Source organism: Ursus arctos, unplaced genomic scaffold (assembly GCF_023065955.2).
Source record: "Ursus arctos isolate Adak ecotype North America unplaced genomic scaffold, UrsArc2.0 scaffold_28, whole genome shotgun sequence".
In the NCBI taxonomy this organism is placed as follows: domain Eukaryota; kingdom Metazoa; phylum Chordata; class Mammalia; order Carnivora; family Ursidae; genus Ursus; species Ursus arctos.
Window position 1 is genome coordinate 138669 of NW_026622963.1, and position 16332 is coordinate 155000.

The 16332-nt window shown below is 39.7% G+C and overlaps 1 protein-coding gene across 5 annotated transcripts in view; it reads left to right on the forward strand.

Moving 5' to 3' along the window:
- The window catches only part of APH1B (aph-1 homolog B, gamma-secretase subunit), a 52883-nt gene that overhangs the window by 24765 nt on the left and 11786 nt on the right, over window positions 1–16332 (forward strand). The window contains exons 6-7 of one of the 5 annotated variants that reach the window (XM_026478240.4): window positions 1339–1533; window positions 2956–5047. In XM_026478240.4, coding sequence (XP_026334025.1) covers window positions 1339–1506 — 168 coding nt within the window. In that variant the 3' untranslated portion in view covers window positions 1507–1533; window positions 2956–5047. Of the gene's footprint in view, window positions 1–1338; window positions 5048–5744; window positions 9548–16332 lie in introns of those variants that run through there. The other 4 variants (XM_026478243.4, XM_026478244.4, XM_026478241.4 and 1 more) reach the window with 4 other exon arrangements.

The window sequence follows — 16332 nt, forward strand, 5'->3', positions numbered from 1 at the left end:
CTCTCCTCTCAGCCCTGTATTCATATGCCTAGTGCTTTCCTGACATCTGTCCTTTGAAATCTCACAGGCATGTCACTCTTAGCTGATCCTCATTGGACTTCATTGTCACCCATCACTCTCTCGTTAAATAGCACCACCATTTATCAAAAGCCAGAAACATAGAAGTCATTTTGCCCCTCACCCTTTCCACTCACATTCCATCCATCAGCAAGTCCTGTTAGTTCATATCGCCCACTCTCTCCATCTCTACTACCGCCATCCTGGTCTAAGTCACCATCCTGTACTCTTCTCAACCAGTGCAAAATCTTCTTAACGAGTCTCCCTGCTTCCACCATTGCTTCCTTTAACCCATCCTGTGCAGTTTTAAACATCTAAATCAAGTCACTCTGCTCCCCTACCTTGACCCCTTCTGTGACCCTCCACTGCACTGGGGAAAGAGTCCACACTCCTTACCAACGTGCTGCATAACTGGTTCCTGCCTTCCTCTCCGACCTCATCTCATGTGCTGCCCTCCATCTCTACACATCATTAATATCACTCTTCTCAGGTTCTCAGCTGCACCAAGCTCTTTGCCCTTCTGTGGTTCCCTCCCAGTCTACACAAGGCTGGCTCTCTCCTCCAACTATATGTGTCAGTTTAAGTGCCACTTCTTTAGAACTTCCCCTAAGCAGCCTAAGTAGACCTTGTTCTTACTTATCTAGCACCATCGCAGTTATAATTATTCTATCTAGCATTCATCATACTGTGTAATTATTTGATTCATTTATTTGTTTCTTCATTCACTACTTGTCTCTCTTACTAGCATATAAGCTCCATTAGGATAGATACTCTGGTCTTTAATGTTGTGTAACACAATACCTCTTAGCATTCCATCGGTGTTTTTTAAATGAACTTTTGGAACCCTTAGCAATTGTGCAGCCAAAAAAGAGATGCTGTTCCCTCATGTTCCCTTGAATACTAAGGATTCATCCTAAAGTAATGTGGGCTTGTCTTACTTTCTTGAAAATTATAAGAGCTGGTTAACACAGAAATTATCATAAACTGGGCCCAGGTCGTGTAACATGTATCTTCCATTGGTTATTCCATTAGACTCTGACTTCTAATTATCCTCTAGGTTTGCCTTTTGAATATAGCAAAGCACATATCTATGGGCTAGTGTCTGTTGACTAGGTTAGTTCTGTGTGTCTTTGTAGTACTCAATACATGACATACATCATATGTTTGGTGAAACACAGCCCAGCTATTAAAAGTACCCTATATTTTCCTTTATCTTTGGTTATTCTGCATGTTTAATAAACTTACTGTTATTACCCAAGCTGACTTATTTTTCTTTTGCAGACCTTCATAAGCCCTCATTATGGTATAAATCTGGTGTCAACATATATAATTATGGTGCTCATGGGCATCTGGGCATTCTTTGTTGCTGGAGGCAGCTGCCGAAGCCTGAAACTCTGCCTTCTCTGCCAAGACAAGGACTTCCTCCTTTTCAACCAGCGCTCCAGATAACCTCTGAGAACCAGCACCTGTCAAACAGTAAGCTGCATCTTTAGAGGAAGCACAACTGTGCCTTTTTCTAAAAATTCCTTTTCCTGGTGGAATTTAGAAAAAACAAAACCATCTAGATAAAATACGACTTTCATGCAACAGCTCTCTGAAAGGGATACATTAGTGGATGTACTTGTCCTGGCTACACATTAGAATATCACCTGGAGAAGCATAAAGAGTATTGATATCTGGGCTCCACCTTCCACATTTAATTGGCCTGGGCATTTGGTAATTTTTAGGATTCTAATTATTTGAGGAGGGAGAGGAGCAGAGGGAGAGGGATAAGCAGACTCTGTGCTGAGCATGGAGCCTGGTGCAGGGCTCAATGTCAGGACCTTGAGATCATGACCTGAGCTGAAACTCAGAGTTGAATGCCCAACCGACTGAGCCACCCAGGCACCTCTGGGCATTTGGTAATTTTTAAAAGCTTCCCAGAGGACTCTGATATGCAGCCAATTTGAGAACCACCGGTGTCCAAATAGGAACTTTCTGAGAACACCATAAATGAACGAAAGTCAGATGTTTAGCTGTCTCTCAACTCAGCTGGTGCTGAGCAGGTAAATCTGTGAATGTCAAGTCCTGCTTGGCCTTTGTCTAAGTTATGAAGTCACAAAAGGCTAAAGGGCTCTCATCCCTATGAACTGTTCTCATGTTCTTTACTAGTACCCTATTTTATGAGAACATGGCAGGTTGTGCTTCTACATGCAATAGTAAATCACACTGACTTACCATGATAATTTAGCCAAAGTAAGCTATTGATGAACAATCTTCATTTTTTTCTGTAGTTTTTACTCTAGATTTTGCTTTTTGAGGCATTACATTGTCTGTGAGCACAGCTTCAGTTTCTTTAACTAAAAACCAAATTATTTTCTGATTTCTGGGAAGGTATTATAAACCAAGAATTTTTGTGCAACTTCCGTAAGTCTTTTCTGGGTTTAAGGCTTTTTATGAGCTGTATCCCAAGGCAGTGTTTACCAGCTGAGTGCTGGTAGCTGGGCTGGTTGGGGTGAAGCCCATTGTTCCAACTCTGAGCAGTTCTGTCGGTTGCTGAGTGACGTACCGTGGGACAGGCTTCACTAGAGGAGGTGAAAGTTTATTGAAAGCAGGAGGAAAACAAGCCAATAGAGTGATGTTGACACTTTTAATTTGCTCCTGTAATACTAACCAGCACTCCCCCACAGGTGATGTCATGTAGAATTGCAAATGTCTCAAACTGCCGAATTCATGCTTTTACAAAATCCGTATAATCTTTAGATCTGGCAAATGTCTCTGGGTTTTAGTAGCAGATAGAACCTTCCCTTTCTAGGAATACCCACGGTGTGTGTTCAGCTTCTAGACAACCTTTTGATTTCCTTAATAAAGCGGAAATGCCAGTGAATTGTGCCTTTACTAACTAGAAATTGTTCCCAGTTGATGGCTTTTAGGGAGTGGATGGTGTGAAATGGAAATTCCCCATACATTAAAGCGATAAGCTCAGTGGATCCCACATGTACAGCAGAACATCCAGAAGAAACAGGAGCAGCAATGAAGGGCTCACCAGTGCCATGACAGATGAAAGAATTCGACAGTACTGTGGTAGAATAACGAACACGTTTAAAATGGAAAGGTGGCCAGTATTTTGGGCTAGCCACACATCATTTCAGGGGCCAGAACCTCTCACATGAATTAGACCTTTATCAGTAAAATCCCCTCCCATGGTTAAATAACTAGAATGTCTCAATCTAGGGATTCAAGAGAAGTAGGATTTCCAGCAAGGCTGTAAACAGTCCCTAGCAATTATAGTTATTCCCCTAAAGTTTACTTCCCAGCATTGATACCAGTGCTTCCACCAGATTTTGCAGTTTTCCACCATTATACAACATTTTCCTTGGACTAGAAGAGTCATAGGAAGAGTCAAGGACAGAGAGACTGAACAGTGAAATTTACTGTGCAGAGTTGAGGGGAACAAGATACCCATGGAACTGGGCTTGATTCCTGTTGGAATGTGGTGTTCTTTGATGGAAAGAATAAGAAAAATATATACTCGGTTATCACTGTTGACTTACAAATCTCTTAAATGGATAGTCTGATAAAATATTTGATCTGTAAAGTAATGAAAAATTTGAGGCTATTAATATTACTCATTACTGTGCTCTGAGGATGTCCTCTGCACATTAATAGTTTAATATTAAGTAAAGAAGCGGGGTACTATAAAATCTCATTTATAAAAACTTGTCAGGCAAGAGGAAAACTTTCTTTGATGGTGAGACTCTTGTCTGAGGAAATTATTTAATAATCTTTGATTCCCTATGAATAAAGGAACTTTGTACTCCTGATTTCTCTTAAAATGTGAGCATTGCCATAGTCAGTTTAGGCACTATTTTTACAAACAGCCCTGCTTTGCCTGATGCCAAGGGCTCCCAGAGGGAGAGTATAGTTTTCCTCTGTTGCTGTGTATATACTGAGATGCCTTTTTTCCCTCCGCATTTGTTATCCATGATGAGCTTTCTGAGCCCTGATAGTATTTGGAGACGAGGAGGTGGTGGTGATATTTTATGTTCTCCTCCACATAGAGCTTTCCCAGTTTGGAAGGAAATGTGGGTCTAGTTAAAGTTGGCCTTGGAATGTGAATATGGTTGCAGTGCTTGAGTATTTTGCCATGTGATTAATAGAGATTGATTTTGTTGTTCTCTATAAATGTGTATTTATTTTTTATCCATTTAAGTTAGTTGTCGTGACTGGAGAAGTTCTGTTACCTCAATCCTGGCCTGCCGGCTGGTAATATGTAGTAGCAGCCTCTTTTAGGGCATCTAATGAAAACGTGGCTGAAAGGAAGAAATGAGGGTAACTGCAGAGTGCATGGAGAATGGCTTTAGTTCTCATTGTTAATTTTTTTTCCCTTAAAGCACCTTTCAATGTTTGCTGCGAGTGGTAAATTCCCATCAAAAATTCAGGTGTTCTTTTCCATAGAGTTGGGTGCAGGATAAGCAGTTGTGATAGGAGCTTCCTCCTACCTGTACTCCTCCCACTCTGCAGTCACCTCAGACTAGTCCTGAGGCTGGGGTTAGCAGTCAGTGTGGGCCCGAGGGCTCCAGGGAGGCCAGGGTGGCGGCCCGTCTTGGGCAGCAGCAGCCTGCTCCCTGGGGAGAGCTCCTCGAAAGTGCTAGCTCTCCTTAGTTAACTTTTTCTGGGGTCCTACTCTCCCTAACTCCAGGTGGACAGAGTAGATATCACAACAAAACAATTTCAAAGTGCTTTGCTTAGAGCATTTGGTTTATGATTGCAGTGTTTACAGTTCTCATTTAATAAAGGCGTTACTTCTATTGAATTCTAGTGTTTAGAGAGGCGGCTACTATACATGTCATTTTATATAAGTATACAATATATGTTGTTTTATATAAGTTATGCTGTTCTGTCGTGTATACTTGTAATATCAGGCCTTGCATTCAATACACAATGCAATGGACTCTTTCCAGACCTGTATTTTTCAGTGAACAATAAAATAATTGTTTGGCACTGCTCATTTCCCACGTGTCCTCTTCTTTGCAGCAGTGTATTCTTCAGTGTCTGTTGTTACACTTTTTTTCTCTTATAAACTTGGCTGTATATTCTGTTGTTTATGACTGGTCAGCTCTGAGACTTTTTAAAGAGAAACCTTTTTACCTTAAAATTCATAAGGCCTATTTCATTTCTGTGTGTTTAGAAACAGTTTGGTGCAGAGAAGTTCTTTTAGGTGTCTCAAACTAAGTGAAAGATCATTGTCAAAGACCCTGGAAACTCATCTTGAAAAATCTGCTCTAAGTTATTGTGGAACAGTGAATTTATAAAATGTCATATAATAGAGGCTCAAGATGGCAGTTGGTTGACAAGGAGAGTAGCATTTAGTTTTGTTTCCTTTTGTTTTTTCTCCCCTTGGTGTGGAGACAGTGCAGCGAAGGGGTTGAGCTTGGCTTTCACCATCAGATAGGCTATACAGAGAATTGTTATGGCCTGAAATTCAAACCATGGGATGCCTGTTCACTCTGGTTTAAAATGAGGCTCCTCTAGATTTATGTTGACTGTGTGATTAGATGAAATATCCTCCGGGACCAAGAGCTTTTTAGTCCTCACTTGTAAGTGTGTATTTTTTAGGTAACAGCCCAGATTTGCGTACACTTTTTTTTGGCCCTTCCCCACTGGAACCGTGACTCTGGTTTAATTGCTGTTTGTTTGGTATTTAGTTGGAACAAGGACTTCCCCTGTGACCAGCCTCAACACATGAGAGACCTCCAAGGGAAAGAAGTATGTATTTTATCTTCACCTCATTGAAAATGCTGAGTAGGTGAACCACCCAGCTGGCTTATGGATTCAGTCTCAGTAAAAGAATTTTTAAGGATTTGACACTTTCTAAGGTGACCATAATAGATGATGAGCCCTGAGCAGGTCCTCCTGGCTTTAAGACTCGGTAATAGGAAGTACTTGTTGTGGAAGTGTGGATTGCTGTAAATCCTTCTTCTACCTAGTAGTAAAACCATTCATTTTTCAGTGCTTGAGCAAAATCAGAGATGGGGTTTGTAGTGTTTAATCAGGGCCTACCAAGCACAGAACACTGTATTAGATACTTTAAAAGGATGGAAAAGAACAAGATGGTGGAGATCTTTGTCCTCTGGGAACATATCATCTAACTGCCTGTATTAAAACACATAAATATTACCTAATGTATTAGCCATTATGAAATAATATAGAATAGCTTGAGTGCATGATACTTCAGATTTTAGCAGTAGATGAAAGGCACCTGGGTAACGGATGTACATCCAGAGGAAAAGGTGGGACTGAGGACTGAACCCTGGGCTCTCCGGTTGAGAGGTTGGAAAGGGGAAGTGGAGTTGTCCACTGAGGAAAGAAGGACAATCAGGAAGAGGGTGGTGTGGGAAAGTATGGGGAAAGTATGTCAAATGCTGTTGAATAATGAGTAAGATGAAGAGTAAGGATTGATCATTACATATGGAGAGGTGGAATTTCAGTGTAGGGGTGAACACCCAAATGGAGTGGATTATAAGGACATAGACACAGCATATCAAGTACCGATAACCATGATAAATATAGTAGGGGAGTGGGATGATAACCTGAGGAGGATGTGGGGTAACAGAGAGTGTTTTTCTCCCCCCTCCCAGTAATAAATCATTATAACAGCATGTTTGTATAAAGATGGAAATCACTCAGTGGAAAGGGAAAAATTGGTGGTACAAGAGATAAACAACTTAATGCCAATATATTTAAAACTTAGATGAAATGGACAAATCCCTTTAAAAAAAAAAACCAAGCTCACTCAAGAAGAAATTGAAAATCCGAATATCCCTTCAGACTGTTTTTTCTTTTAACATGCCTTACAATTGTTAGAAGCTGGACATCATATATTGAGTAACAGGAACTGAAATAGGCTTTTAGTGTAAGTTTTATGTTAATCTGGGCAAGAGTTGGACTGTATTTAATGTTTGTTGCAGCTCTCAGTACCAGAGGCTTCAAATTCCTCTAGTGGCCTTATTTTTTCTGCCCCCTTGACTTCAGTCTTCCCTATATGCTCTTCATCAAAGAAAGTCTGTGTCTTACAACTCTTTCAGCTATAATCCACTGTTACTCTATTGGAAATCTATTGGTGTGGCAGTAAGATGTAAGAGAAAGAATGCGTCATATAATCTTAAGATTAAATTTCAGTTTCTTATGGGCACCTGAGTGGCTCAGTCCTTTGGATGTTCGACTTTTGATTTCAGCTCAGGTCATGATCTCAGGATCTTGAGATCGAGCCCCACATTGGGCTCCTCACTGAGCATGAGCCTGCGTGGGGTTCTCTCTCCCTGTCTCCCTCGGTGCCCCCCCCCCCCGCCCTGGTCCCTGCACTCAAATGCTCTCTCTCTAATTTTTTTTTTTTTTAGTGAGCCTGCATCCTTAGACTAAGTGTCTGTTAACTTTTTACCTGGATAGGAAAAACAGGAAAGACAAAGGGGGCTAGAGTGGGAGAAATACCCTTTCCCCTAGATAGGATAAGGCTCTTGTAGGGTCTTTTTCTCTGGAGAATAGGTCTTTGTTATAGAGAACACTGGACGTATTTTACAATGATTGCTCTTACCCTTACCCTGCCAGAGCCATGGGAGATTGACCATGAGATTCTTGTAGTGTTCCGGGAGGTTAAACCTACAAAAATGTGAACCTCCTAAGATTGTGCGCTCATCTTAAGAATTTCTCACTGTTATGCTATTCCACACTCAGACTCCAGCAGTTTTGTCATAATTAGCATTAAGCTACCGATTTATGGCTCTAGTGGCTTCTGCTCTAGGCAAGCAAATCTCAGGTGTGACTCTCTGGGTTCACCTACGTCTCCAGATTTCAGGGTGATGGCTTATCCACAGACCTTAGTTCTCCAACAGGTGCAAGACTATTGATTTTTATTTTGTTCAGTGTTTTCTTGTTGTAAGGACGGGAGTGACAGCTGCCAAGCTGTTTACATGTTGGAGCTGACTAGAAATCCCCTATATCTATTAAAGAAATTGAATTTGTAGTTTTATGAGGGAAATTCCTAGAAGCTTTCATTGAAGAATTCTACCGAAGAGAAAGAAACAATACCAATTCTACATAAACTGTTCTAGAAAATAGAAGAGATGTCACACTTTCCAGTTCATTCTATGAGCGTTACCAAACATTACTTGGTAACAAAACCAGACAAAGGTATTTTATTATAAATGAAAACAAAAATAAAAACAAAACTACAGACTAGTATCTCTCATGTATATATGTGTAAAAATCCTCAACAATATTTTGGAAAATTGAATTCAGTAATACATGTGACCAAGTGGAGTTTATCCCAATAATACAAGATTAGTTTAACATAAATATTATTGAGTTCACCATGTTAACAGACTAAAGCAAGCAAACCTATGATCATATCAATAGATACCAAAAAAAGCTTCTGACAAAATCTAACCTCTTATTTTTTTAATTAAACAACAACTCTCGGCAGTCTAGTTCTAGAAAGGAATTTCTCTAACATGGAAAGACGACATCTGGGTAAAACCTGTATCTGAGGTTATACCTAATGATAACAGACTGAATGCTTTCTCCATTAAGATTGGAAACAGGCGAGGATTCAACGTGGTACTGGGGGTCCTAGCCTGCGCAAGAAGACAAGAAGAGGAACTAAATCATCAGATTGGAAAGGAAGAAACAAAATTCTCTGTTTTCAGATAATAGAAATTATTGGTGTACAAAGTCCTAAGGAAGCTACAAAAAGGTGACTGGACTTAGTGAATCTAGCAGGATCATAGGATACAGGACTGACATACAAAAATCAGTCATGTTTTTCGATAGCAGCAAACAATTGGAAATTGAAATTGGTTGGCTCTCTAGAACTAGTTTGCTTCTCAAACTCTGTAGGGAAGGGCCTTTAAAAAGAAAAAAACCCTTTCTAATCCATCACAGATCAATACTTTTGTAAAATACAACAAAAATGAATTATTATGAAAATGTGATAAAACAGACATTCAAATTACAAACCCAGAATTGTTCTTAGAGTCAACAGATATAAAATTACATTCAATAAATAAAACCAAGGCAAACATAGGGAAAAGAATTACAAAAATGTACATGTTTATTGACAATGTGCTTATAGACAATTAACATAGAAGCAGTATTATACTCAAAACCTTTTGCTCTGTAGTAACTGAATGAAATGACTGAAAAGGCAGTTCTCCATATTAAATGCCTATTTAACACGCTCTGAAAGAATACCCAGTATATCAATGGGTTTTTTTTAATGTTTATTATATTATGTTAGTCACAATACAGTACATCCCTGGTTTTTGATGTAAAGTTCGATGATTCATTAGTTGTGTATAACACCCAGTGCACCATGCAATACGTGCCCTCCTTACTACCCATCACCCAATGTTTAAACTTTTTAATGTGATAAACTTATGTCTTGTTTGTTAATTTACCTTCAGATTGGATTGATGACAATGCTACTTTCAGAGAATAAAGCATATTTAAAATCTTTCTGTGTTTATCCTACTAGATACCAAAATATACTATAAATCTACAATAATGGGTATGGATAGAAGGTTCCAGAGCAGGTCCATGTATATATGAAAATCTAGTACATAATAAAATTGGCATTTCAAATTAACAGAGGAAGAATCAGCTATTCAGTAAATGGGCTATTTGAGGATTTATGGTTATATTTGGGGGGGAAGTAGAGCCAAGTCCTTATTTTGCTTTTATTATAAAACAAAATATAAAGATTAAAAATTCAAATGCAATAAGTAAAACTATAAAAGAACTAGAAAAAAATTAGAATACAGTTGATCCTTGAACAATGCAGGAGTTAGTGGTGTTGACCCTTCCACCCACTCTGCATGTAGTTGAAAATCTATGCATAACTTTTGACTCTATAAAAACTCAACTACCACTAGCCTATTGTTGACCGGAAGCCTTACGGATATAAATAGTGGTTATCACGTATTTTATATGTTTATCTATTATATACTGTTTTCTTAAAGTAAGCTGGAGAACATGTTATTTAAAAAATCATAAAAAGGGCACCTGGGTGGCTCCATCGGTTAAGCGTCTGTCTTTGGCTCAGGTCATGATCTTGGGGTCCTGTGATTGAGCCTCTCGTCAGGCTCCCTGCTCACTGGGGAGTCTGCTTCTCCCTCTCCCTCTGCCCCTCCTCCCCTCCTCGAGCTCTCTCTCTCTCAAATTAAAAAAAAAACTTTAAAAAAAATCACAGGAGAGCATACATTTATAGTACTCTACTATATATATATTTTTAAAGATTTTATTTATTTATTCGACAGAGATAGAGACAGCCAGCGAGAGAGGGAACACAAGCAGGGGGAGTGGGAGAGGAAGAAGCAGGCTCATAGCGGAAGAGCCTGATGTGGGGCTCGATCCCATAACGCCAGGATCACGCCCTGAGCCGAAGGCAGACGCTTAACCGCTGTGCCACCCAGGCGCCCCTACTCTACTATATTTATTAAAACTAAGTTTACATTGTGTGTTTACAAGATGAATAGTTTTGTCAGTACCTGCATCAGGATTTTTTTATATGATACAAAACTCTGTAGATGTTATATGTATTACTACCACTGGACATCAAAACTGAAAAGATAACATGAAAAAGAAATTTATATTTATTTACAGGTATAACAACTCATGCATTGATAATGAAGAAGCAAAAATATGATTGCTTTATGGTGATCATGTTTTTATGTAATCAATAAGATTGCTTCATGGTACCCTAGCCTACACACTAATGAATGAATTGTTATAAAACTTTTATGGCATACAGTGTTATAGTCCTGTTCATAATACAGTATTGGAAACATTGTTACGTTTTTTAAAAAACCACTTGTGATGATAAGCTGATATGCAGTTTCTCCAATTATGGGAGGCATACTGTAGTTCTTAAAAGCAAAGTTCTAAAACAGAAAACTAACACATTGTTAATCTTATATTAACTATCACTCACCGTATGCCTATGTGAGGATGGGCTGTCCATTTCCATCCCAGTCTCATACTCGATGTTCTGTGTGATTAACACTTGGGTGATGCTGGTAATGGTGACACAGAAATGTCTCACACAGTTCTTGTCCTGCAGTTACTAGGTTTTCATATGAAGACACATATACAACAGATAAGCGCGTTCACTGTGTGGCATGATGATTAGCACTATTCATTAAGTGGGAGTGAATCATCGTGAAGGTCTTCACCCTCATCATCTTCACACTGGGCTGAGGAGGAGGAGGAAGAAGGAGGGCTGGTCTTGCTGTCTCGGGAGTGGCAGAGGTGAAAGACAGAGGAGTTAGGAGGGGAGGGGGGAGGCAGGCACACTCTGTGTCACTTTATGGAAATACATCGTAATTTCTGGCTTTTTTTTTTTCATTTCTCTAAAAATGTTTCTATATGGTACCAATTCTTTTTCCACCATTTGCTTTAGTTTCAGTGCCTGTATCATAGAAGGGTCCATGTTGTAGAAGTCCCAAGCAGTCTTGAACCCTCTGCCAGATTGTCTAACGTCAACTTGTTTTCTGGCTATGTCTCCTTCCTCCTCATCTGGTGCTGGTTCTGAAGCACTCATCTCCATCAAGTCATCTTCCGTTCATTCTTCTGATGTGATGTGTATTAACTCTTGAATTTCTCCAAGATCCATATCTTGAAACTCACCTTCATTGCCGTATTCACAATCTCCTTCATGATTTTCTTGATTGGCTCTGTCGTAAATCCTGTGAAGCTATGCACAACATCTGGGCAGTTTTCTCCAGGAGAAATTTATTGTTTGTGGCTTGATGCTTTCATGGCTTTTCCTAGAACAATGATGGCATCTTTGGTGGTGTGATCCTTCCAGATTTTCATGATGTTTTCCCTATCAGGGTTCTTTTCCATAGAATTGATGGTCCGTTCCATAGCATACCATGTGTCATGAGCCTTTAAAGTCTTATGACCCCCTGATGTAGAGACTGGATTAGAGACGTTTATGTTTGGGGTAAGTAAACCAATTTGACGCCTTCTGTGTTGAACTCATGGGGCTCTAGGTGGCCAGGAAAATTGTCCACTGTCAAAAGAACTTTCTTTAGGGGTGCGTGGATGGCTCGGTCAGTTAAGTGTCCGACTCTTGATTTGGGCTCAGTTCATGATCTCAGGGTCTTGAGATTGAGCCCCTCATCAGGCTCTGTGCTGGGCATGGAGCCTGCTTAAAATTCTCTCTCTCTCCCCCTCTGCACCCCCCCCCCAAAAAGAACTTTAAAAGGCAGTCACTTACTGGGGCGCCTGGCTGGCTCAGTCGGAAGAGCATGCAAATCTTTATCTTGGGGTCGTAAGTTCAAGACCCATGTTGAGTGTAGAGATTACAAAAAAATAAACTTAAAAAAAAAAAGGCAATCACTTACTGGCAAGGTACTTCCTGACTTCAGGGACATTGATGGAACCAATCCAGAAAAAGAGTTCTCATCATCCAGGCTGCCTTGTGCAACTGAAAGACTGGCAGCTGATATTTATCTTTTCCTTTCAAGGCTTGGGGCTTACTAGCATTATAGATAAGGACACTCCTGATCCATAAACCTGACTGCATTTGCACAAAACAGTAGTTAGCCTCTTCCTTCTTGCCTTAAATCCTGGTGCTCAGTTCTTTATTAAGGAATATCCTTTGGGGGTCACCTGGGTGGCTCAGTGGGTTAAGCGTCTGCCTTCGGCTCAGGTTATGATCCCAGGGTCTTGGGATGAGTCCCCGCATCGCATCGGGCTTCCTGCTCAGCAGGGAGTCTGCTTCCACTTGTGCTTGTGTGCTCTCTCTCTCTCTCAAATAAATAAATCTTTAAAAAAAAAAAAAAAAGGAAAGAAATGTCCTTTGGGGCATTTTTTTTTCTAAAATAGGACACTTTTGTCTGCATTAAAAACCTGTTCAGGCAGAAACTTTCTCAACAGTGATTTTCTTAATGGTGAGTAGGACCTCATCTGTTGCCTCTTGGTTGGCGGAAGCTGCTTCTCTTGTTATCCTGACACTGTTTAAGCCAAACCTCTTTCTAAAATTATCAAGCCGCTCTTTGCTGGCATTAAACTCTCCAGCTTTAGATCCTTCACCCTCCTTTTCCTTTACGTTGTCATATAATGACTGCTTTTTCTCAAATCATATTAGAGTCTATAGGATGCCTTTCTTATAGCAATGCTGCACTCACATAAAAGCTGCATTTTCAATACAAGATAAAGGTGTTTTGCAAAAAAGTACAAGGTTTTTGCACCTGCTGGCATAGCTGCAGTGATAGCTTCGTGAATTTCCTTTCTTTCCCCCGCAATGGTCCTTACACTGGATTAATTTACCTTGAAATGGCAGGCAACCACAGCTGCAGACCTCAAACTATGGTACATATCAAGCAATTCACCTTTTTCTTGTAATGTCATAACTTTTTTCTGTTTCTTGGGAGCACTTCCAGCATCACTAGTGGCACTTCCTAAGGGTACCTAGTGTTATTCATGGTTTACACTACTGCACTGAACATAATGGACAATATATGAGAACAGGAGAGATCACTTTTTTTTTAATTTTTTAATTTTTTTTATTATATTATGTTAGTCACCATACAGTACATCCCCGGTTTCCGATGTAAGGCTCGATGATTCATTAGTTGTGTATAACACCCAGTGCACCATGCAATACGTGCCCTCCTTACTACCCATCACTGGTCTATCCCATTCCCCCACCTCCCTCCCCTCTGAGGCCCTCAGCTTGTTTCTCATAGTCCATAGTCTCTCATGCTTCATTCCCCCTTCTGATTACCCCCCCTTTCTTTATCCCTTTCTTCCCCTACCGATCTTCCTAGTTCTTATGTTCCATAGATGAGAAATCATATGATAATTGACTTTCTCTGCTTGACTTATTTCGCTTAGAGGAGAGATCACTTTTTACTGTGAGATGCAGTTTTACTGGAGAGGTGAATTGGTCATGCAGAGATGATTACCATCACACAGCATTTTAAGTGGATTCTTGCAACACTTGAGTTCACCTCAATAGCAACAGGAGGTGGCTGTGGGATTATTACAGTATGTACTGCAGTAAATTTTATGCAGTGAAGGTTTAATATTGCATCTTTATGTTTGCTTACCTTTCTCTTGACTGAATGGTGCCATGTACAGTCTCTCTGTGCAAAAGTTTGGATAAATTTTAACTTTTTATAATAGATAGGTGTATATTTTATGGAAGTAAATGATAAAGTAGACTAGTATCTACATCTATTTTATGCATGACGCACCTAACATTTTCTTAATTTTTTTGATATTTCTTGGCTGTGCAGTTTGTCTACAAGTTTTTTCAAATTGTTGCAAGCCTCCGAAATATCTTTAATATGCTTATTGAGAAGTCTGCCTGTAAGTGGACCAGCCCAGTTCAAACTTGTGTTGCTCAAGGGTCAACTGTAGTTTCATAATCGTAAGGTGGATAGAGTATTTCTCAGCACTTTATTATAAATCAAAAAGGGAAAAAATGGACAGATTTGATTGTATAAAATTTAAAACAGCAAAAGATACCCTAAACAAAGAAGACTGGGAGAAATATCTTTGACTTACATTACAAAGAGTTGCCACCTATAATATATAAGAGGCTTCTATAAATAAAAAAAGATGATTGATTTAGTGAAGTGATCCATGGACATAAACAGATAATTCACAGATAAAATGTAATAGCCAGTAAACATAAGATAAAATGCTAAACTATTAATAAAAGAAATACAAAACAAGGAAATAATCTTTAGATTATCGGATTGTCTAAGATGAAAAAGGTTGATAATATCAAGGATTGTTGAACATATGGTGGAAGCAGCATGTTGTGAGAAACCAAATTAGTATAACCCTTTGGGTGGTGATTTAGCATAATTCATTATATCTATAAAAGTTTGAGATGTGCATATTTTGAACCAGCAGTTCCTTTTCTAGGAATTTATTCTATGAAATATATTCAAGTGCAAAAGGATCTTGCAATAGTATTGTAAGGGTAAGGAATTTGCAACAATGTCTGTCAGTAGAGCTTTGCCTCAAAGAACAGAATACTTTACAGCCATTGAAAAGAATGAGGATGTTTGAAATATGTTAGAAAACAAAAGCAAGGTATAGATCATTCTTTCATTCACCAAATATTTCTTAGGCCAGACATTGTGCTAGATACTGAGAATGTGAGAGTGAAAGTAGACAAGCATGATCCTAGCCCTTATAGAGCATACAATATGTATCCTGTTAGTCCATTTTATTAAAGATGAATATTAACATGTGCACACAGGTACATAAAGGCTGGAAAGATAAAACTAAATTGTTAGCAATGCTTATTTGGGGAGTTGGGATTATGGGGGACTTTTGGCTTTATACAAATATTATTTGTATTTTTTTAAATGAGCATACATTGTTTATGTAATCAGGTAAAACTATAAGCACTTCTGTGATTTTTGTTGTCCTTATTAGAAAGTGCACATCACTGAAGGCCTTTCACAATCTGACCCCAACCACTTTTTCCTGCCGCCCACCATCCCCTGTCTTCCCTTCCCAGACATTCTCAAGCACATCCCTGAGATCTCTGTTATGACACACTGTGGACTTTCATACCTCCACATGCTTGGCTCTTGTTTTCAGTTCAGTTCTAACTAGAAAGAAAGCACCCTATTCCTCCTTCAAGGTCCTGCTCAATTGTTACCCTTTGTGAAATCGTTCCTGATTAGACTCAAAGCAAGTGGCTTTGTCCATTGTTACCCCTTAAACATATATTATGTTTAAATCAAGGAAGTGAGAGAGGGAACACAAGCAGGGGGAGTGGGAGAGGGAGAAGCAGGCTTCCCACCAAGCAGGGAGGCCGATGTGGGGCTCGATCCCAGAACGCTGGGATCATGACCTGAGCCGAAGGCAGATGCTTAACAAGTGAGCCACCCAGGCGGCCCATGACTAGATGTTCTACGGTTGAACTCATTTCTGGCACTCACTGCCCCGAGTTAGTATAGACCCCACAGCTTAAGGGCTCAATCCCACAAGACTGCCCCTACTTTAGATACCAGTTGCAAGTCCTAGGTTATCACCTGTACTTCTGACCAACGGCTATAAATTGTGGGTTCCCATGACTCCCTCTACATGTCTAATAATTGGCTAGAACAGCTCACAGAACTCAGGGAAACATTTACATATATTTACCGGTTTATTTTGAAGGATCTTATAAAGAATACAGATGAACAGCCAGGTAAAGAGGTACATAGGTCAAGGTATGGGAAAGGGGCACAGAACAGGGTATGGGAAAGGGGCCCTTTCTGGGCG